Source organism: Pithys albifrons, chromosome 12 (assembly GCF_047495875.1).
Source record: "Pithys albifrons albifrons isolate INPA30051 chromosome 12, PitAlb_v1, whole genome shotgun sequence".
In the NCBI taxonomy this organism is placed as follows: Eukaryota; Metazoa; Chordata; class Aves; order Passeriformes; family Thamnophilidae; genus Pithys; species Pithys albifrons.
Genome location: NC_092469.1, coordinates 15,191,141 through 15,212,155, shown reverse-complemented (window position 1 = coordinate 15,212,155; position 21,015 = coordinate 15,191,141). Strand labels below are relative to the sequence as shown.

Genomic DNA, 21,015 nt, shown 5'->3' with positions numbered 1-21,015 from the left:
AATTGAACATTACAGTACTTTGTAAAATAATCCTACCATGTTTAAGATGCAAAGAGTAGTTCAGTTTAAAGAATTGCAGAGTATCTTGTCTATTCAACTTGCAGTGCTCTGTTATTTGAGTATGTAATTTATGTACTCAAGTACTTGTTAGAACTTAAGGTATTACTGAACTTGGGTCCTTCCAGTTAATAAATTTGAAAGAGGCAATAGTTGTGTTTTCACAAAGTGTCTGTGTGGCTGTGAAGAAAAGGCAGCTGTCCTGAGCTAATCCTGCACAGGCACAGGCAAGGAGGAACAGGTGAGTGTTATCTGAGAGGGCTCAGACTTGGACTCCTCCTGCACAGATCCCTCACATGTGGGAGACCTGCCAGTTTCCCTATGCACTGCCTGCTCAGATAAACCAGAAGGAACAGAGGACATGGAGGTGTCCCTTGCACTGGGTACTGCTCCTCACAACTCTAACAACAGTTGTTTTGAAGAAAAATACTTTTTTACAGTTCTGAAGAAGATACCTGAGCTGATCAGTGCAAGGAGGATGGGGTTGTAGGGATTCAGATTTATGTATCTGCTGCAAATATAATGTGACTAATCCTGGTTGTAGAGTAGGCAGCCTTTATGGGCTGACTCAGTAGTAAATTCAGATAAATTCTAATAGTAAATTCAGGAGTTGAGAACTATAAACAAGGTCAGTATGTGCAGCTGAAACTGTATGTTCTCCCAATTACCTCCAAAACACTGGTATTGAAGGAACTTGTCTCTTTGTCTTGGGATAGATTTTTATATGGTAATAGGGGTAACATGTCAGGAAAGCTCTACTGTTATTTAAGTCATTCTAAAATTCCTGTTTATCCTATTGCAGGTCTGGCTTTTTTGCTGCAGCCAGTTTCATGTCCTATCAACAATGTGAGTTCAATTTTGGGGCAAAACCCTTCAAATACCCACCATCAATGAAGTTTAGTACCTTCAATGATTATGCCTTTCTGACAGCAGAAGAGAAAATCATTTTGCCCAGGTAATCCTCCTGTGTACTTTGTGTGTTTGCCTGCAGAGAAATGAAGTGCTTTCCTTCGGAGGTTCAAAGTCTTGTGTTGTACTTAACAAAATTAATTTTTTATGGGGCTATGTTTCCATAAGTCCCTTTTCTAAAAGGATGAGATGACAGCTTCCACTGCAATTTCGTGAGTAGGGCAGGAGATATGCAACCAAAATCCATTAAATTAAAATACTTTTTGTAATATTAAACTAAGTTAAAATTAACTAGTACAACACAGTAAACTGTTTTTAGTAAAAGTACCTCCTGCCATCTAAGAATGATGAGGTTGGTTGAGGAGGTATAGCCTTAATTAAAAAAAATATGTCATATTTAAAGTTGACCTAATTTGTGATTTGGCAGTATGGAGGTACTGAATGATTATAAGTCTCGAACTTTTCCTTCTTTTCTGATCCAGAAGAAGATTTTCCCATTTGTAAATGCTAGTACTGATAAAAGTTACTCAAATTTTGTGTTTTCCCACCTAAATATAAATTAGGCCAGATAGAAACAGGTTTTGGTACATTTTTCTTTAACTTAACAGATTTGTGTCAGGAGTGAAAACTAATAGCACATCTGGTTTTGGCCTGGTTTAAGTTATTAGTAATAAAATAACTTATTGGAACACAAACAATAACAGTATACAGTGTAATCTGGGGTGTGGGCTGGTGCTGATGTATATGGGTGAAATAATCTTAGGCTGCAATAAAATTTGGAGGCTGGTTTTGAATTATGTAGCTCTTCAATCAAGAGTACTTGAGGTACTTCAGTACCTTAGTGTTGAAAAGAAAAAAAGGACTCCTGGACTGTAGTCACACTTTGGCAAAGTTTGAGGCTTGGGATGTTTATACAGAGAAAATCAAATGCAACTTGCAAGACCATTTTGTGCTTATGTATAGCCAGAGTAAATTCTTGTGACTGCAGGTGCTTTAAATGAGAGTCTGATTTAATCCCTAAGATCTCTTAGGTACAATTTTGTGCACTCCCCTTTTCAAATTATGTTCTTCTCCCATAGTGATGTCCTATACTAGATAAGGGGTTTCCAGTTTCTCACTGATGATCAGATGTGATTGTTACTGTTGTTGTTCTGGCACTGCTTTTGCAGCGTTCAAACATCAGCTGTGAGAGCTGTTGTGTGATTGTGCCAAAAGTTGAGAAACAAACTGGAGAAAACTGGTTTCCTTTTGATGCCTGACTGGTGAAACTTGGCCTCCTGTGTTACAGACTGTTTAATATGCGATAGCACTGAAAGGCTCCATTCAGGGCTGGACACTGTTGTTCTTTGTGTAAACAAAGATCATCCCTGCCCTGCAGCCTGAACTGCTTGGAAATGATAAGCCAATCCTAAAAAAGATAGCTGTGCTCATCCTAAAAGTGATAGGAAATAAGGCAAGGGCCCACATGAGTTTATCCTAGTTATCCATCATGGAATTCAACACAAACCCATGTAGAGTTGTACTGAATTTAGTGCCTCTGGTGCTGGGGCAAGACACATCCCCCTGCCATTGAACAGTTTTGATGGACGTTGTCAGTGTCTGTACCAAATGTGAAATGTCTTATTTCATCAAATGGGGGGGTTTATCTGCTTACTCTCCCTTGTGGCTGTTGCCATATTGGGCTGTTGATTTTATTTTCAGTTTTTATTCTTTTAAACTCTGTTAGAGTATTATAGGACGTCTGGTTTGGGGTTGGTTGGGTTTTTTTGATACATGGGTTTGTGAGCTTTATTTGTTAGGATTTTTTTCTTAACTCCTAAAACTACTCAGGTGCTAAAGAACAACTTGTTTTGAAGTGTTCAGCTGTAGTAATTAGAATTGTTAGTTATCTTTGCCCCTTTCTGACAGATTAGAATAGGGAATCAAAGACTGTTCTGCACATCTCTTTTTTTTTTGTGGGAAGTGTTCCCTTTTTTTGTGGGAAGTGGTGATTGATGTTTAGCAGCAGCGTGGTGTAGCACAGGCAAGTGCTGCGTTGGCCTTGATGCAAAACTCAGAACAGTTTTGAATCTGTGGCTTTGAGTCAAACTATTGTGTGTGGGGTCTCTCCCCTCAGACACAGGCGCCTGGCTTTGCTGAAGCAAGTGAGTATCCGAGAGAACTGCTGCACACTGTGCTGTGATGAGGTGGCAGACACAGAACTCAGGCCGTGTGGACACAGGTAAAACCTAAAATGGGAAAATGTATGTGTGACATTCAGCTTAGATGAGGCCACATGCAGTCCCTGCTCATCTTGATTGATTCCCCAGCATAAAGGAAATAACCTGCCCTTCTTTTAACGATGTAACAAGTAGAGGGTTAAGCATAGTACTCCCACCATTCCTCTCGCCCTAGACTTGAGCAGATTCAATCCCTAATGGTGTGTGTGTTTTGGGAAGTACTGTGGCTGCAGTGGATGTGTGCTAGTCCTGGGCTACCAAGTCTTAATTCACTGCTGTCAAGGACTTTAGTGCTTGGTACAGGTGCTGTGGCATCCAGATCACATGAGGAGAACAGAAAATTCATAATACATTCAAATACTCATTGAATGTTCAACAAATGGATTGTTTCAAGTCACAAACACCTCTAAAAGCTAAAATTGGGCAAGCAGTACAAATTATACCATAATAGCACTTTCCTGTCTTTAAGCAGGAAATTAATCCAGTTCCTTAGGGTTTTTAGAGCACTTGTGAAAGGAGTCTTGCCAGGGGTTTAGAGGCTGGAAAGTTAAAAAGAGATGTGCCCATCAGCAAATGGAAAAGCTTCCTGCAGGGCACTGGGGCTGCTGCTCTCCAGACCAGAGCAAGTGCTGAGATTAATGAACATGGGCAAGTGTGATCCTGTCCAGCTGCAGGTCTGGGAGATGCTGAGCAGCAGGAGCTCCTCTCCAAGCCTGCAGGTGGATCTACAGCACCTGATTTGGGATATCCAGTCTCCACACTGAAATACTTGGCTTGGCTGTGTCTCTGGCAGGCTGACTAAACTGCTTAGTGCTTGTATAAATTTGTTGTTTAGTTCTCCATGCTGTAAATGCAGGCTTTAACTGATTTTTTTCCCTTCTCCTTCAGTGACCTGTGCATGGAGTGTGCCTTGCAACTGGAGACCTGCCCTTTGTGTCGACAGGAAATACAAACCCGAGTCAGACAGATCTCTCACATTTCATGACACATGTGAAGAAATACCACAGACTTGTTTTTAATGAATACCAACCAATACTGAAAGGGGAAAGCATCTCTAACCAATCTTTATGCACATAGAACCATAGCCACGGCCAGATTTCATGCTAACCTGTTAATCTGTTAATCTTAAAAACGAAATCTTTAGTAAGCTATTTCCAGTTGCCAGCAATGGGAGCTGGTTGCAGCAGTGAGGAGAGCTGCTGGGTCAGCATGCTGTGGCTGTTGGTTCCTCTGAAGAGCAGAGGGGAGAGTCTCTTCTTCCCCCTTTCCTTCTCGCCTGTCGCAAGTGCTGAAAAAATTTGCACTGGAAGTACAAGTACAATGCATTTTAGAAAAGAAGAGAAAATAAGTCTCTCCTAAAACAGGGCTGTGCTGTCTTGTGCTCGAAAGTCTCTATTTTTGGCAGAAGTCAGTACTAAAAAGAGAATGCCAATGTTTTCCTGTTTAATGTAGCCTCCTGCTGGTCAGAGACTCTGTATTTTCCAACAGTGGATATTAAACTGCTCAAAGACTGAATCTGTACACAGACTGATTTGAAAAGACAGTGTGGAGACTGTAGAGAAACTCACAGGTTTTAATAACTTGGTGATTCCAAAGAATGTTCTGATTTGTGTTTAAACGTTAAAAGATTGGTGGTATTTTCAAGTACATGTTTCTGATGCTTTTAACTTCAGTACCCACATTTTTTGTGAGGTTATAATTTTCAGGAGGTATTCTTAACTAATTATAATGCTGGACTGGAATTCATTTGATATTCTGGGTATTTTTTAAGGTATCATTGATCATCTTTTTTAATCAGTGTTGTTTTTGAAAGTTAGCTCAATTTTTCCAAAGTGAATATATCTTAAAATATTAGAGGATAATTTTGGGCCAGTTTATTTAAAAAATGTTATTTGGATAGCAATTTCAGTCTTATTCTGTAACTCCTTAAAAATGCACCTTGCTTGCCACGTGTCAGTCCTGCTCTGAGCAGGTTTGGGGCCACACTTGTTATTTTTGGTAGGGATCATACAGTGGGAAACTCTGTTCCACTTTAGTTACACATTTGTGATGTTTCTATGTTAAGGATGCATTTCAGTAGGCAGCTCTTGACTGGTTTACTAGATTTCTACAAGGAATCAGGGTTCACAGCTGGGGTCAGTGAAGTAGCACAAAAATTGGTGGAGTTCTACTTATTTTGCACCAACTGAGGACACGACTTGGTCTCTTCCAAGATTTGCACAGGTTGATTTTTTTCCTTTTTTTTACATTGTCTGTATAGTGGAACTTTACTAATTCACACACAGCTCACACCAAACCCATCCCACTTCTTGGCAGTGAGTCAACAGCAGAGGCTGTTGTAGTGACTTCTCATGCGGTGATGTAGCTTATTTTTAAAGTCATTTATTATCTTTATTGTCTTATTACCTAACAAAGCAGAGCTGAGGCTGCCTCTTCCTGCTGAGCACTCAGACTTCCTACTGACCTCAGCAGGAGCTGAGAGCTCTGCACACAGGGCACAGGATCCAGCTCTCCAGCAATTCCTTTCACCTTCTGCCTTTGCTAACTCAAGGGTGCTGAACTTCATCCAGAGCTGTGTGAATTAGGAAAGTTCTGTCCATCCTTTTCTTGTTGACTTTCATCCAAATATAGATTGAATCCAAAGTGGAGTGCTGGTTATTGTTTTTACTAAAATGTGAATTCTCTTCCACCTTGGATGCCTGGTTTGATTAAAGCCAGACTGACTGATCTGCCACGGGGACCTCATCTCCTCACTGACTGTACTTTACAATGTTTTGCTGTAATGCTCGTGTCCAGTCAGGGCTGTCCCTCCCTGCTTGGTGCTCAGTGAGCAAATGTGACCACCATCACTGCCACCAGGGTGTCAGAATTTCAGAATCACTTTTAAGTGCTTCCAATGTAATGATGGGGGTTTATCCCTAAGGTAAAAAGATACAAACTGTAATTTAGGGGAGAGGTTGGACAGAACCATTTTGAACTCTGCCTTAATAGATTCTAGAAACTTCAGGGCTTTGGTTTCCCTGGCCAGGATTAACTGAGGTAAAATTTTCAGAAGTGCCTATGACTCCTAATTTGTATCAACTGCTGTATGAGATTAAGCTCTTAAGGTCCAGGTCCATAATGGCTTTGAGGCATCTGGTGTCCCTTTGAAATGGAGGTGGCCCCGAAGCCTCGCTGCCTTTGTGGACACGGGACTAAATGCCTGTGTTTATTGAAAAGATGTTAATGCTTTGAAAATTTTGCCCCAGACCGTCTTCCATGCAGCTGGTGCTGGGCAGAGGGAGCCAAGGGTGGCAGAGGAGGGAGCTGTGTTGCAGAGAACTGTCCTGTTCATTTCACAAAGGGAAAGACTGTACACTTTGACTGGCATTCTGCCGCCATCCGCGCCCGGGGCGTTTCGTCCATCCCGGTGCTCCGATGCGGTGTCCCCTCGGTCCCTGCGCCATTCCAGGGCTTTGGGGATGGGGACGCGGCACCTCCACAGGCCCTCGAAAGGGGAAATTAATTGTAGCAAAGATGTCCATTCAACAATAAAAACATCTTGAAGGCTGGTCGTTGTTCTTTACTTCCTTCTCTTCTACTGAGCGCCAGGGGCTGGCAGCTCTGCCCGCAGGAGTTCTGCCCTGAGGGGGCGGAAGGGCAGGGCCGCGGCCGAGTGGACACTAGTGCTGGGGGGGCTCGGGTCACCCCAGGGGTCGCTGTGCTGCAGCGCCTGGGGCGGGCTGGGGGCTGTCCCTGCGCGGGGCCACCCGCTTTGCTCCCGCCATTACCGGCGCTGTGTGTTATCTGTCCCGTTATCTGTGCCCCTCAGGACGCGCTGCCCGCCCGCCATGGCAGCACCGCCCCCCCCCCCCGGCGCGCCCTGATTGGGTGGGCGGGCTGGGGGCGGGCCCTGCGCGGCGGGGCCGCGCTGCGATTGGTTGCGGGCGGGGCGGAAGGGCGCGTTCCCCGGGAGACGGCGCGAGGGGAGGGGGCGCCGCTCCGCTCCGGCCGTGAGGGCGGTGGGTGCGGACGGGCGGGCGGCACCGGGACCGGGGCGGGCGGGGGAACGGGGCTGGGGCGAGACTGTGGATCCGCGAACGGGGAAATTCGGGGCCGTGGTTCTGGGGAACAGGGGCCTGTCGTCTTGGGGAACGGGCAGGACATAGGGCCGTGGTCCCGCGGGGGAGGTGCTAGACACGAGCGGGTCGCTTTCTGGAGAGGGAGGGAGGGGGATGTCCCACTCGTCTGGGTCACTTCGAGGTGGGAGTGAGGCGGGTGCCCGGGGACGGACAGGGCTGGAGTGCTTCGCCCCCGCTGGGGGCCGAGGCTGAGCACAAGGAGCGAGGGACGCGCGGATCCCCCGCCCTGCTCGGGGGATGCCCCGGGGCTGCTCCGCGGGCCAGCGGTGGGTCCAGCCCGGCCAGGGTGGAGGAGCAGCGGGTCCCCATGGGCAGCGGCCCCGGGGCTCTGTGTGCCCTGTCCCGGGTGAGGGGTCACCGCCTGCTCACTGCCACGGGCCGAGGGCACGGGGGGGGAACACAGCCCAGCGCGGGACAAAGCCTGGGCTGGGACACTTTGGAGCAGAGTGTCAGCCTCACTTTATCTGGCTTTGTTTCTATAACAGTCAGAGATGTTTCAAGGTAAAAAATGTAGAGGTGACCCAAAACCCCCTTGCAGGGACTGACTGTGTGTTCAGGTTTGAGCCTGTTCTCTAGGTAGGCAGAGAAAGTTTGTAGAGAATTCAGATTATTACAGAAAAGAAGTAGCCTTAAATTTGGAAGAATGTGATGTTGGAATTCTTGTGTTTAAGAATTAAAGATTATCTCCTGGTTTACTGTATGGGAAGTGTATGGTAGTTTAACAGTTGTACATTTGTGTTAATGCAAAGTCACATGTTATTCCTTAGCACTTTGTCCCAAAAGAAGAAATAAGCACTAAAAGCAACATAGAGATTGTCTCTTCCAGCCTGGTTAGGCAGGAGCAATGGAGACTGCTGATGGAGAAAACTTGAATGTAGCCACGTGAGTATGTGACATTCTGTGTCAGATTTTCAGTAAGCTAATTGCTAATTAAAATATCTTAATAGGAATATAATTACACGAATGAATTTACACCACACTGATTAGCAGATTGTGCCTCATAGGAGAACAAAGGTGCAGAATGCACAGCTCCAGGAGGGAATATCTTCAGTGCTCAGTTTAGGTGAAGTCAAACTAAATACCACTGCTGTTATTATAGCACCAGGTAGCCCTGGCTGAGGGATCAAAACAAGCACTGTAAAGCTGAAAATTATTTTTTGTGTGTTGGTTTTAAATTCATACTCTCTCCTTTTCAAGAACATTTGTTATCTTGTGTCATGGGTTCTGAGGGAAGCCTATTCTTGTGTGTTTGAATGTGCTTTTTCTAAACCTAGGACCTTTTGCAGATGTCCTCAACCAAATTTCACACTGGGAAATGCTAAGACAGTGCATCACCCAACAGTTGTCTGACATCCTCTTCTCCCAAGGCTTGTGGCAGGATGTGTGCCTGTGCCTCTCTCATTCACGGATTTAATTCTTTCAGCCTCAGACTCTCACGAATGGCCCCATGCCTGGGCTGCCTCAGCAGCACAGGGTGTGCAGGTCTAGGCAGTGTGCTTGGCTTTATGAGGTACCAGGGGCTTAAACCACAGGGTTGGTGAGCACGTGTCTCTGCAGGTGTGTGGATGCACATGAATTGTGTAGAGAGATGGAACTGGTGCTTTTGGAGCAGTTAAAATTCCATTATATGCCTTACAGACTTAAACCATGGTTTAAATTAATACTTAATCTGTTGCTGTTAGGATAAGCCATAAAAGTAGTAGTAGCAACATTTATTTGGAGAGAGAAAAAATAGTGGCAATTATCGATAGCAAAGTCTCCTGCCCTTGAATGCCAAGGGAAGTGCTGAGCCCATAACCTGCAGCCCAGGTGTGCCCCTCAGCCCGGGCTGTGCCAGCCCCGTGACCTGCAGGGCAGGTGAGCAGCCCAGGTGTGCCCCTCAGCCCGGGCTGTGCCAGCCCCGTGACCTGCAGGGCAGGTGAGCAGCCCAGGTGTGTCCCCTCGGCCCGGGCTGTGCCAGCCTTGTGTCCTGCAGGGCAGGTGAGCAGCCCAGGTGTGTCCCCTCGGCCCGGGCTGTGCCAGCCTTGTGTCCTGCAGGGCAGGTGAGCAGCCCAGGTGTGTCCCCTCGGCCCGGGCTGTGCCAGCCCCTCTCCCGGCCCTGTGCCGCCCTCTCGCGGGCTGTTCAGGCCTTGCCTTGCCTTGGCTTCGCTCATCTCCCAAGGCTTCACCGATCAGGAATGTTGCCGGGACGTGGCTTGATGATCTGACGCCTTTGTAGCTTAAATATCTCTTTAATGTTTCCTGGTCAGAGTGAGCCCAATGGCTCATTATAGTTAAAGCTGTTGGTTAAACTACTGTTGAATTAATTTCACTGGAGTGTTATCTATTAGCAAAATAATGAGCTTTTTAAAACTTAGTCTGAAGGACTGTTCTGCTCTGCTTACTAAAGATAAATTTGAAAGAGAAGGAGGCATTTAATTGAATTGAAGTGGTGCTTTTGCTGATGGGGGCTATTTTTTTCCTTGAGACTTGTTTTTCTCATGTGTGAGAAAAGCTTGTCTTTTATCTTCTGGAGAATATAGGAGTTCATCCCCCACTAAAGATGAACTGTGAGTGCCAAAGAGATTTAGTGGATTATTTACTGTGTCTGAACAAGCTGCACAATAATAGATTTAGCAGAGGGATCCAAAGTCCTGATGTTGGTACCAGAGTTTTATTTCCTGGATGACTTCAGATCCATAACAGTGTTAAATACTTGCTCATGATAGAACAACCTTAGAAGGTTATCCCATTTATTTGGAACAAATAAGGATATTTCTTGCTTAAGAAAAATACTTTATTTTATTCAGTTTTGTAATACTTGTGTATACATTCAGTTTAAGTGATTCCACAAGACAAAGTATTTCAAAACATCCTCTAGGGTGATCACATTGTACAGTTAATGCAGGGAAGGGAACAGAAGGCAAACTGTGGCAGCAGCTGGATTTGTGGGTTGAAAAAGGCTTAATTTGCTGGTCTAATTACACTCTTTACATCCTTCTGCACCAGAACTAGAATTACCTTGACAGCAATGCCAGTAAAACAGCATTTATTCTTTTTTTCAATTAGGCATCTTACTGGGAGGAACTATAGTAGAGGCCTGATGAGAATCTCCATGAAGCAATCTTCTCATCAGTTCATGGTTTATTTTGTAGGCTGAAACTAGAAAGTTATTCAGTTAAATTGTAATTACTGGGTTTAATTGTGCTTAGTTTTTCATTAACACTTTTTAACTTTAATTTCTGCTGTGGTTGAAATGTGTATTTATGTATCCTGTCTTTCTTTGCTCTCAGCTCCACCACTTCTGATGAGGAGTTTGATGTGGTTGTTGGCTATCTGGAGGATATCATAATGGGTAAGGGCTGCAAGGAGTTACAGACAACAGTGTGGGTGCTAAACATGCTGCAACCAACCTCAAAATACAAAGGTGATCATAAGAATCACAGAATGGGTTGGGTTGAAAGGACTTTAAAGATCATTCAGTTACAACCCCCTGCCATGGGCAGGGACACCTTCCACTAGACCAGGTTGCTCAAAGCCATCCAGCCTGGCCTTGGGGAGTAAAAGGTGCTCAATTCTCAGGCCCAAGGTTTTAACAGAAGTCAGCATGTGCAGGGAAGTATTTTACAAGATGCCAAGACAGAATTCCTGCTGATGGGCCATCAGCTGCTTTATCAGAACAGCACATAATCTTTTTGGTCACATCCTTCCCAGAGAGATGTGGATTCTGCAGCCTCAGTTGCCTGGTGATGTGGGTGAATCTGGAGAAATGCTAACTAAACCAATTTGGAATGTGTCAGGTTTTGGAAAGCTGAGATTGGTGTCTTTTAAACACTGTGTATAAGCAAACTTTCTATTTAGACCTGTTGAATTTGGTAGTGACCTACCATGTTAATTTTTATTCTTGTTTCCATCCACAGCTGGAAAAAAAATCTTCATCAATTGAAAATTAATCTGTGAATTTCACTAATTTTTAAATTCAAGGGAAAACCCCCTCACTTTGAATTCTTGTAGCAAAGAGGTACTCACTTAATAAAAAATACAGATGTTTTATTGAGCTGAGAGCCAGGAGAAAAAGGCATTCAGAATAAATAACTTAATAAACACAGAACTGTTTGCCAACCCTCCACCAGAAGCCTCTGTCCCCTCACAGATGGGTCAGCAGTGGTGGCCCAGCAGCAGCTGCAGTGCTGGTGTGACGGACTCTGCACGTGTGTGGGGCCCTGTGGTTACATCAGGGAAACACAGGAACAGTGAATGTGGGGTTTGTGTTTCACAAAGAATGACTGAACTCCTAACTGCATGATGCATTTTGTTGTGGCCCAGATGATGATTTCCAGATAATACAGAGGTCTTTTCTGGAGAAGCACTACCAGGAGTTTGATGACTCAGAAGAAAATAAGCTCATCTATACTGACATTTTTAATGAATATGTAAGATATCTTTTCCTATTTTTCATATGTATTGCTTTTCTATTTTCATGTAGTCCCCTCCTATATAGAATACTGGGCTTCCATGGAGCAGATCCAGCATGGTGCCTGCTGTGCTCCCTGCTCTCTCCTCCAGAAGCACAGCCATGGTCCGTGAACAAGAAAGGTGTTTTCTGGAGCTTTAGGCTTCTTTCTCATTGTTTCATACAAAATTTTCTAGAGGTATTTTGAAAGTTGTGTAACTCTTGAATTGAAATTTAGCCTATTGCTGTAGTAATATGTTAAGGATGTGTGCAAATGAAGTTTCTTCTTTTCCAGTTGTATTATTTCCTGTTGAACACTTCAATCACATTCTTCTTGAAAAGCATAATCAAGAAACTAGACCAGTCTACTAGTCAATACCATTAGAGTTAAAAATAGCTTGTTACTAGTCAGTGTTTGTTCTCACCAATATCCCCAGCAAAAATTGTTCAGCTCTGGACCTCAGGGGGGGTATGAGAACAGAACCAGCAATGCCCTGCTGAGGAATCTGCAGTTGTGCCCAGTGAGGCTCAAGCAGAGTGTCAATAAGGTGTCAGTGTAAGGATGCTGTTTTGAAATCTGCTTATGAAGTCTGCTATGATGTTATAGGAGAGGTTTATTTGGGTTTTTTTTTCAGATCTCTTTAGTAGAGAAATACATTGAAGAGAAGTTGCTTGATCGGATTCGTGGGTTTGATATGGTTGCGTTCACAGTGTCTTTGGAGTAAGTCTTTGCTTTGCTTTTGGCTGGGGGAAAGGCTTATGTGCCTCTCAATTCTTTTTATCTAGATTAAAGCTTAGTTTTGATAGTTCTCCCTTTAGAGAGCAGTTCCTCTTTAATTTAAAAAAAGAAGTGTTCATGCAGGCAATGACTGACCACTTTTCTTGTCTTCAGCATGTTCTGCTACTTTTTCAGAATTGTCTTGCTAAAATGTATTGGATTCTAAGGGGTAGAAAGAGAAATCAGAATGAGAACACTTCTTTTTTTTCATACTTCTTGGCACTTTAAAGCCAGACCCTTTACGAGTTGGTTCTTGTTTATCTCTGCCAGGCACTTCAATAGCCTGGTGGTATTTCAGAGTCATGTGATGAAATTGCTTTATGGCAATTCTTTTACAGAGCATTCAGAGAAGACTTTGGTTTGTGTTCTGTGTTGGTTCACTTCAGTTTAACCAGCTTCATGGACAGATGGCTTTTGAAAGATCACTGGTTTCCCCCTTGAATAAGAAAATCAAGTGTAATTTGGAACTGAGTCTTGAATCAGTTTAATTTTTGTTTCTCAATAAAACATTGGGAAGTTACTATGGATGCACATAGTATACATAGAGAACAGGCTTATTAAGGTAAAGTTCCTTTAGAATGGGTTTTGTTTTAAGGAATGAAGTCATTAAAAAAACAAAAACAAAGACAGGAAAACCAAACAAAACCCCCAACAACACCACAAAAAAACCAACCGACCAAAAGAACCCCCAAACAAACGAGAAGCTAAAACCCAGCTGTTGACTGGTAGGAGTCTTGTTGAAATTTGCTGACAGGGAAGCACAGAGCCTTTTTTCCAAAATGTTTTTGTCATAAATCCTCTACCAAGGATTGTCAGTAATTGTTCTCAAGGGCTGTGGATGAGCATTTGTGCCTTTCCCCAAACTTTCTCACCTTCCAAGGGACTGTCTGGCAGTTTCAGTGCTCAAAATGAGTAAATAGAGAAATGCCAGTTGGGTGTTAGTTCTGTTGACTTACGGATCTGGTTTTCAAGGACTTGATGATACTCTTAGGTCTTGGTTTTAGATAAATATAATAATGTACTTGGATTGGAAATACTGCACAGTAATAATTGGCTACAGTTTTGCTTTATGATACACCTGTAATAACATTCTTATTTAAATAGTGATGTTATTCTCCTTGTCCTTTTAGACCTCATGCTATTTTCAAGTAACAAATTTTTCTCACACAATTTTCTCATTCCCCAACTTCTTTCTATAGACAACACAAAGATGAAATGCCAGGTGATATATTTGATCTGCTGCTCACATTTACAGACTTTCTGGCTTTCAAAGAAATGTTCTTGGAATACAGAGCTGTGAGTATGTCACACTGTTTATTTTCTTTGGCACAATGGCTGTTGGTTCTGTGTAGCTCTACCTGGGAGTATCTAAGGTGAAGTTGCTACAGTAGGTTGTAGCATTCAATTGAAGGCTGCACCAGGGTCAAAAGGAAAATTACTTCACTAAGTGTATTTCTAACTCAAAGTGCATATTTAGTAACTTTTAGAAAACGTGAGTGAAGCTGCCATGTGGAGCAGGTCTTCAGAAGCACAGACTTTCTCGTGTCTTTGAATATTAATTTCCAACTGAACAGAATGAAACACCTTTTCACTGTGAAGGTCTCTGAGCACTGGCACAGCTTGGCTAGGGAGGTTGTGGAGTCTCCATCCTTAGAGATATTCCACAGCTCCCTGGACATGGTCCCGAGTGGCCCTGTTTGAGCACAGGGTTTAAACCAGATGAACTCCAGAGATCCCTTCCCACCTTGATCATTCTGATTCTTTAAGATGTTTTGGGTTTTTTTTATCCCTAATATATCGAAAATTAGCTTTTTAAGCCTATTTCATTTATTTTCTCCTCCTCTCTGTGCAAGCTGGAGAAACAAACAAAAGTGTTAAGGTTTTGAGATGAGGTTTTTCCTAGGAAAATGAAATACATGTCAGTGCTCCCCAGTATCTGTTCAGTCCCATTTGGCAAGGACCGAAGGAGTTACAGTTGTAGTGGCTTTGCCTTTGCACCTTCCCCACCCCTCCGAGCTGTGTGCAAAGGGGAGCAGGCTGAGGAGACAGAGTCAGTCCATATCTCAGTAGCAGGAGGAGCTGGAGTTGGGGTTTGCAGCTGTGGGGTCTCCTGAGGGGCAAACCACTGGATCCTTGAGCACAAGTGAGCCACTGGCTCAGCATTCCTGACCAAATGTGAGCAAGACTCTGCTCTGACATGGACAGATGCCAGCAGGGTGACAGCCCCTTTACCCCAGGGATTCCTCCATAGTCTCTTTGGGTTTCCGTTCAATCACAGATACTCAAACAACCTGTGATTTTATATTGATGCAACAAACTATGTATTGCCTGTTTAATTTTTTGAACCGCTTCTTCCAGAATAGCCTGGAGTCACAGACTTATTTTTCTTCCTTTCTAGGAAAAAGAAGGTCGAACTCTGGACTTAAGCAGTGCGTTAGTGGTGACTTCATTAAACCATTAAGTCATTCTGAAGAGAGTTCTGTTGTATTTTAAGCAAGGTCTATTCTAATTTTAGAGGGGGAAGGCAGCAATTCCCAAGAGACAGTCAGGCCTGAGGGAGGGGGCTCAGCTCTCCTGTGAGGGTGGTGGGTGTGGGGCAGGGCTGGGACTGTGGGCCCCTCTGCGGGGGGTGAAATCAGAGCTTTCTGGGAGGTTCATACCCTTTTAGAAGATGGATGGAAGAGATTGTGAGGTAGCCTTCCCTTCCTCAGCTCTGCTCCAACTTCTCCTAACGTGTCTGCCAGGTTTTTTTTAGAAGTCACCATGGTTTGTCTGGGCAGTCTGGGGCAGTGCCCAGCTATTGCTGCTGGCAGCCTTTTGCAGTCTGATATAAAGTGCCTGAGCTGCAGTTTGAGCTTGCTGTTCTTTGTCCTGTCTCAGCTGAACACAGAGAACAGTTTATTCCCTCTGTTTCTGTGGCAGCATTGCTTAACTGGGGATCGTCTCATTCCAACCCCCTGCCGTGGGCAGGGACACCTTCCACTAGACCAGGTTGCTCAGAGCCCCTTCCAGCCTGGCCTTGGGGAGTAAAAGGTGTTCAATTCTCAGGACTGTGGTTTTAACTGAGAAGTCAGCATGTGCAGGGAAGTAGCTTGTAAGATGCCAAGACAGAATTCCTGCTCATGGGCCATCAGCTGCTTTATCAGAACAGCACATAATCTTTGTGGTCACATCCTTCCCTGAGAGATGTAGATTCTGCAGCCTCAGTTGCCTGGTGATGTGGGTGAATCTGGAGAAATGCTCACTAATCTTGCAATGTGTTGCGGTTTGGAAAGCTGAGACTGGTGTCCTTTAACATTGTCTAAGTAAACTTTTATTTAAACCTGTTCAATTTGGTAGTGATCTACCATCTTAAGTTTTATTAATTTTTGTTTTTTATTAATTTCCTTACTGTTCCTGATTTTTATAGATATATATATGTATTCATATTTGTGGCAACTTGCCCCTTAATTTAACTCACTGACAAACAAATAAAGGCATATCTGTCAGGGGCTAATGTCATGTGTCTGGTTCCTTTTCAGTGCTCACCTTTCATCAGTGCAGTTCCATTTCCTGGGCCTGCCTCTGCAGACAAGCTGATGAAACTTCTCCCATGCAGAGCATGCAGTAAGTTTTGCAGTGTAGCTCACCATGCAACAGCTTTTGAACTCATTTAATCTTTATTAGCTTGTACAAGAAGGGTGTGAAAGGAAAAGCTGCCTGACTGGGCATTTCTTCTATTTCTGACAAACACCCAAAAGGTGAATTTGTGGTCTGCAGCACAGGGGAGCAGCTGGTTCTGTTCTCTCCTGATCCTGCCTGTGTTCTCAGAGCTTTGCAGATTTGGTTCTCAGTTTTGAAAACCACCTGCAGCTAACGGGCAAAACTGACTTGCTGGTTAATTAGGTGAACCCTGAGGGGGGTGTGGTGCTGAGTCGGGAGCAGGGAGTGATCAAAGCCTTGGCACCTCGTTTGTGTTCTTGTGGTTTGGATGCAAACTCCACGTGTGTGTGGGCTTAATGCAAACTGAGGTGAACCCTGGGGGCTTTTTTTCTTCCATTGCTGGCTATAAAACCCTCATGGAGTGGGAGGTGACAGTGATCTCTGCAGTGACATCTCTGCTGTCCTTGCCATGCTCTGCGTGCTGCCTTCTCACAAGTCAGGCTTTCTCATGACAGACTTCAGTGCTCAATTGTGGAACATTTTTATTTAAAGCATAAAATTTGTTTTCAGATTGTTAGAAATCAACACAAGAGCAGTTACAACTCCTTCCTTTGCTTCGCCTCCATCTTCCATCTCTGCAACCATTTCTGCATCACGTTAATTGCAATTACTGACACTGTAGCTGTGAATGAGCAGAGAGGGGAGCCTGGGCTTGGTTTAGTGAATTTTAGTATTGGAGTGTGCCAAGTTGGCTGAGCCCCCTCCGTGGAGTGAGGATCCAGATGATCCCCAAGGATGAGCAGGAGCTGCAGCCTCCAGCAAGTCCGTGTCCTCTGGTGAGGCTCTCGGAGGTGGTGCCGGTCTGTGCTGTGGGCACGTCAGCTGGAAGCATCATCAGAAACCACAGAGCAGCACCCACGTGTCCCAGTACTGACCACTGCTGCCAGCACAGGCTGGTCCCAAAATGAGCCCTGGTGGCACGTGATGCTCTGAGCTAACCATCCTGGCATGAGCTGATGCTGGGCAGCCCGTGGGTGGCTTTGCTGTCCACTCCTTACGCGTGGTCAGTCACTTGGCTGGTGGCCGCGTTGCTGCCGAGCCCTTTCCAGGCACGGAAGCTGAAGAAGGTGCTCACCCCGTAGGTGATCATGGTGACACAGGCAAAGAACTGGAAGACAAGCACACCCTCTATGTGACCACAGTGGCTGCCCCAGACCCCTGGCCCTCACCAGCCCAGCAGTACTTACGGATGCCGCAGCTCTCCGGTTGTAATCCCACTGCCGCCAGGACGTTGGATGGACGGCGGCCGCGCATGTGACAAAGGCCGTGATGTACAGGACAGTGGCCACGGCATTGTAGATCATCAGCTGGGAAGGCATAGAGGAGATTGTGAGGTCTGGGCTCAGGCTTGTGCCTCCCTCATGCTGGGATGAGGTATCAGCAAAAGACTCAGTTCCCATTCCTCCTCAGGAAAACCAGACGGAAAGGGTCCAGCTTATCACACTGGGAACAAGCATAAGGTTAACATCACATCCCCAAGTTGTGCTGAGGGGTTTCTGGTTGACACCACGACTGCAGACATGGTGGCTTTCCCTTTCTGGATGGAGGGCAGGACTTTTTGTTCTGAACGTTTTCTAAGCAATTGAGGGGCAGAATGAAACAATGTCATTGTGCAAAGTGCAGGGCATTTTGTTCCATCAGCCTGGAAGAGCTAGAAGCTTTGTTCCTCTCAGACTCTCCTCAAGCTATTACCCATTTGGGACCCTCCCTCATTCCCTCTTGGCTACGCACCACAAGGGGCCAGGGGATCACATAAAACTTCAGCTGAAGCTGCAGGAGGTAAGTCACGAGGAAGAGGAGTGTTAGTATCCAGAAGAAGAGGGACACAAACATCACCCATCCGTATGCTGCATGGAGGTGGTACGTTGTGGCTGCGATGAGAGACCACACCAGTAAGCCAAGCACCTGTGGGGTGAAACAGGGAAGGTGTTCAGGGATGGTTCCTGCAGGTGGAACACAGAACATCCCACGAGCCTGGGATCACAGCACCAATAGCATCTGCTCCAGGAAAGCTGGGGCACACTGGGGAGGAGAAGGGCTCTTTGGAAAGCTGCTCTGCCCCTGCATAAACCAGCATCGCTTATTGTCATGGAGGAAACACAACAGCCTTTGTGCTGCCCACGCACAACGCCCTGGTGCTCGGCTGCCCTGACAATGCCTCCTTGTCTGGCACATCCATTTCTAACACTCGTGATCACGAAATATGTGTTGGGCAGGAACATGTATAGGGGGCTCCTCTGGGAGTGGGAGGTGGCATGTGTGACCTGCCCTGCTCTGGCTGCTGGGGAAGAAAAGCAGGAGCCTTTAGGAGATAGGTTTTGGAGAGCAGCAGGTCTCAGTGGATGGGCAAGTATATTTAATGGTATGGTCTGAGCAAGGGGCTGGAGAGGTAGCACCAGCTGCAGGGCTGAAGGGTCCATTTTGTTCATCTTGGTTCCATTTCTCTTTCCTGACGCTCCTGCAAGGCACCCCTGGCAGCATCCTTCCCAGCCCCTTCCCCTGAGCGTTTGATCCTGTGTCACCACCAGCTCAAGTCATGCCCAGGGGTTGGAATCTGGAGCCAAGAGCCAGGTCTATGCCAGCTGTTTTCACAGTGGCTGCTCAGGGCGCACCCACTGCTGCCCGTCCAATGCTGCCCCGAGAAGAGAGGACGATCAAACAGGCTCCCATGCAGCAGGGCAGCACCGTGGGCAAAGCCCGGGGCATGGCACACGTGGCCTCGTACACAGCTGAACGCCCACCCGTGTGCAAGCATGTGGCACCCGAGGTGCCACAGCAGCGGGGAGTTTGTTCTGTGGTCGCCTCCGGTGCTGAAGCAATGGGGAGGTGATGCTGCCACTGCGTGCAAAAACCCTTGGGCTCGTCTGAGAGCGGCTGCTAAACCCTGGAGGACAATCTGGAGGGCTGGGAGCGCCCATGGAGTGTGAGAGCCCCATGAGCAAACCCAGCACACCTCAGCTGGGGTCCCCGTGCTTCACACAGCCCCCAGCCCGCTGGCTGTCCATTCCCTGCGGGAATGCGGATCAGCCGGTGCCCGGCACTGGGAAATGCCTGTCGTAGAGTGGAGTTACAACCAGCAAAGACAAGAAGCCGGATTTTCCTCTGGCTTCAGAGAGGGAAGGAGTAGCGGGGGGCTGCGCTGTCTCAGGGTTAGGATTTATTCGGGGTTGGACAGCGGGGACGGGGTTGAGAGGTGGCAGCCAAAGGGAACCTGAGCTGCTTCCAGCCAGGGCTGTGAGGAAAAGCACCAAACCGGGTGACGCCCTCCCCGCTCCCCGTGTCCCATCCCCGCTACTCACGGCCTGGGCGCACATCAGCCCCCCGAGCGGCGAGCACAGGAAGGTGCCGTCCAGGGTCGGGGGTGGGCCCGGGGGGGAGCTGCGGGCGCGAGCGGCACCGGGCAGCCCTGCCATGCCGCGGGCACCGGTACGGCCCCGGTACGGCTCCGGCACGGCCCTCGCGGGCGGGGCGCGGGTGGGTCCGAGCCGAGCCCGCGCTGCCCCCGCCCCGCCTCCCCGGGGATGCGGCGGTGCCTCCGCCCGGCCCTGCGCGAAGCTCCCGCCGTCTCCGCACCGAGGGACCGGCGACGAAGGGCGGAACCCACCGTGACCGCCCCCCTCGCCCTCCCGCTCTCACCGCGTCCTGGCCATGCTATACCTGGGGCAGCCCGGGACACGCGTGTCCCGCTCCGTGCCCGCCAGCACCCCCGGGACACTTTGTGTCCTCCGGCGCATCCCAGTGTCTGGCGTCGGTCCTCCTCGGGGGCCGCGCGACACACGTGTTCCGTTTTGAATCCTGGAATGGCTGGTGTTGGAAACGACCTTAAAGCACCTCGTTTCGACCCCCTGCCATGGACAGGGCACATTCCACTATTCCTGGTTGCTCCGAGCACCATCCAGCCTGGCTTTGAACACTTTCAGGGGTGGGGCATCCACAGCTTCTCGGGGCAACCTGCGCCAGGCTCTGACCACCCTCAAGGAGGTTTCTGTCAGCCCATTTCTCCAGCCTGTCCAAGTCCCTCTGAGTAGCAGCAGGACTCTTTGGACTGCCAGATACTCCTCCCAGTTTGGTGTCATGGCGCAGGTGGTTAACGGAGGAGTCACCCAGGACTGGTTACCCCGTGCCGCCCCCGGTGTGCACCGGCAGGGACCGACCCCGCCGAACGCCGTGCCCGGACAGAGCGCCGCGTCCGGGGGGTCTGATGGAATCTGGCCGCCAAAAGTACAGCACCAGCGAGTCAGGATGGCCGAGCGGTCTAAGGCGCTGCGTTCAGGTCGCAGTCTCCCCTGGAGGCGTGGGTTCGAATCCCACTTCTGACAGCTACTTTTGCGCCCCCCGGCGGCCTTTTTATTGCTGGGACGTGAGTGGATAAGTAAAAGCAAACACAGCCCATGTAGTTCAGCTGATCCAATTAACTGATGGCAGAGGCGGAAAAACAGAAGCCACTTGTCAGAAGTGGGATTCGAACCCACGCCTCCAGGGGAGACTGCGACCTGAACGCAGCGCCTTAGACCGCTCGGCCATCCTGACACCGCTGTTTACACTTCTCGCCCTGCTGTACACGTAGGTTTCCACCGGGGGTTTTATTGCCCCCCCCCCCCCAAGACCCTTTGGTAGCGCCGACAGCCCCCCCGGCTCGCTGGGCAGGGTAACAACATTCATAGCACCACAGCACATCCTGAGCTAGAAGGGACCCACGGGGATCATCAAGTCCAACTCCTGGCCCTGAACAGGACACTGCAACAATCCCACCATGTGCCTCAGAATGTTGACCAAATGCTCCTTGACCTTTGACAG

At 47.2% G+C, this 21,015-nt stretch overlaps 3 protein-coding genes and 2 non-coding genes across 9 annotated transcripts in view; 3 read left to right on the top strand and 2 right to left on the bottom strand.

Annotated features, from left to right (window-relative positions):
* The window catches only part of RSPRY1 (ring finger and SPRY domain containing 1), a 38,741-nt gene extending 32,006 nt beyond the window's left edge, over positions 1 to 6,735 (top strand). For both annotated transcript variants that reach the window (XM_071567574.1, XM_071567575.1), the window contains 3 exons: positions 860 to 1,012; positions 3,083 to 3,187; positions 4,074 to 6,735. In XM_071567574.1, the coding sequence (XP_071423675.1) occupies positions 860 to 1,012; positions 3,083 to 3,187; positions 4,074 to 4,170 (355 nt within the window). In that variant the 3' untranslated portion in view covers positions 4,171 to 6,735. The remainder of the gene's footprint in view (positions 1 to 859; positions 1,013 to 3,082; positions 3,188 to 4,073) is intronic.
* Positions 6,736 to 7,108: 373 nt separating this feature from the next.
* Positions 7,109 to 16,906, top strand: ARL2BP (ARF like GTPase 2 binding protein). Of its 4 annotated transcripts, none has more exons than XM_071567387.1 (9): positions 7,109 to 7,186; positions 8,074 to 8,188; positions 10,579 to 10,640; positions 11,612 to 11,718; positions 12,374 to 12,459; positions 13,716 to 13,812; positions 14,915 to 14,945; positions 16,038 to 16,122; positions 16,729 to 16,900. In XM_071567387.1, exons 2-9 carry the CDS (start codon positions 8,151 to 8,153, stop codon positions 16,817 to 16,819), a joined length of 597 nt encoding a protein of 198 aa, XP_071423488.1. In that variant the 5' UTR covers positions 7,109 to 7,186; positions 8,074 to 8,150; the 3' UTR covers positions 16,820 to 16,900. The 4 variants fall into 4 exon arrangements, with proteins under 4 accessions (XP_071423488.1, XP_071423492.1, XP_071423491.1 ...); XM_071567391.1 differs by having other exon boundaries at positions 14,915 to 14,949; positions 16,729 to 16,779; XM_071567390.1 differs by lacking the exon at positions 16,729 to 16,900 and having other exon boundaries at positions 14,915 to 14,949; positions 16,038 to 16,155.
* On the bottom strand, positions 16,732 to 19,667 carry PLLP (plasmolipin). Its single transcript, XM_071567392.1, has 4 exons — positions 19,518 to 19,667; positions 17,950 to 18,123; positions 17,406 to 17,525; positions 16,732 to 17,326 (listed from the first exon to the last, which is right to left on the bottom strand). The coding sequence occupies exons 1-4, from the start codon at positions 19,629 to 19,631 to the stop codon at positions 17,213 to 17,215; spliced, it is 522 nt and encodes a 173-aa protein (XP_071423493.1). The 5' UTR covers positions 19,632 to 19,667; the 3' UTR covers positions 16,732 to 17,212.
* A 787-nt stretch (positions 19,668 to 20,454) lies between these two features.
* On the top strand, positions 20,455 to 20,537 carry TRNAL-CAG (transfer RNA leucine (anticodon CAG)). Its single transcript has one exon. It is a non-coding gene; the product is annotated as a tRNA-Leu (tRNA).
* Positions 20,538 to 20,665: 128 nt separating this feature from the next.
* On the bottom strand, positions 20,666 to 20,748 carry TRNAL-CAG (transfer RNA leucine (anticodon CAG)). The gene has a single exon. It is a non-coding gene; the product is annotated as a tRNA-Leu (tRNA).
* Between the last annotated feature and the right edge of the window lie 267 nt (positions 20,749 to 21,015).

Bases quoted from the DNA above. Each gene is read 5' to 3' on its own strand.
- ARL2BP (XM_071567387.1), top strand. From the start codon at position 8,151: ATGGAGACTGCTGATGGAGAAAACTTGAATGTAGCCAC. The intron at 11,719-12,373 runs GTAAGATATCTT...TTTTTTTTTCAG, and splicing joins CTGACATTTTTAATGAATAT to ATCTCTTTAGTAGAGAAATA. The intron at 13,813-14,914 runs GTGAGTATGTCA...CTTCCTTTCTAG, and splicing joins TGTTCTTGGAATACAGAGCT to GAAAAAGAAGGTCGAACTCT.
- PLLP (XM_071567392.1), bottom strand. From the start codon at position 19,631: ATGGCAGGGCTGCCCGGTGCCGCTCGCGCCCGCAGCTCCCCCCCGGGC. The intron at 17,526-17,949 runs GTGCGTAGCCAA...ATGCCTTCCCAG, and splicing joins TGATCCCCTGGCCCCTTGTG to CTGATGATCTACAATGCCGT. The intron at 17,327-17,405 runs GTAAGTACTGCT...CTTGTCTTCCAG, and splicing joins ACCGGAGAGCTGCGGCATCC to TTCTTTGCCTGTGTCACCAT.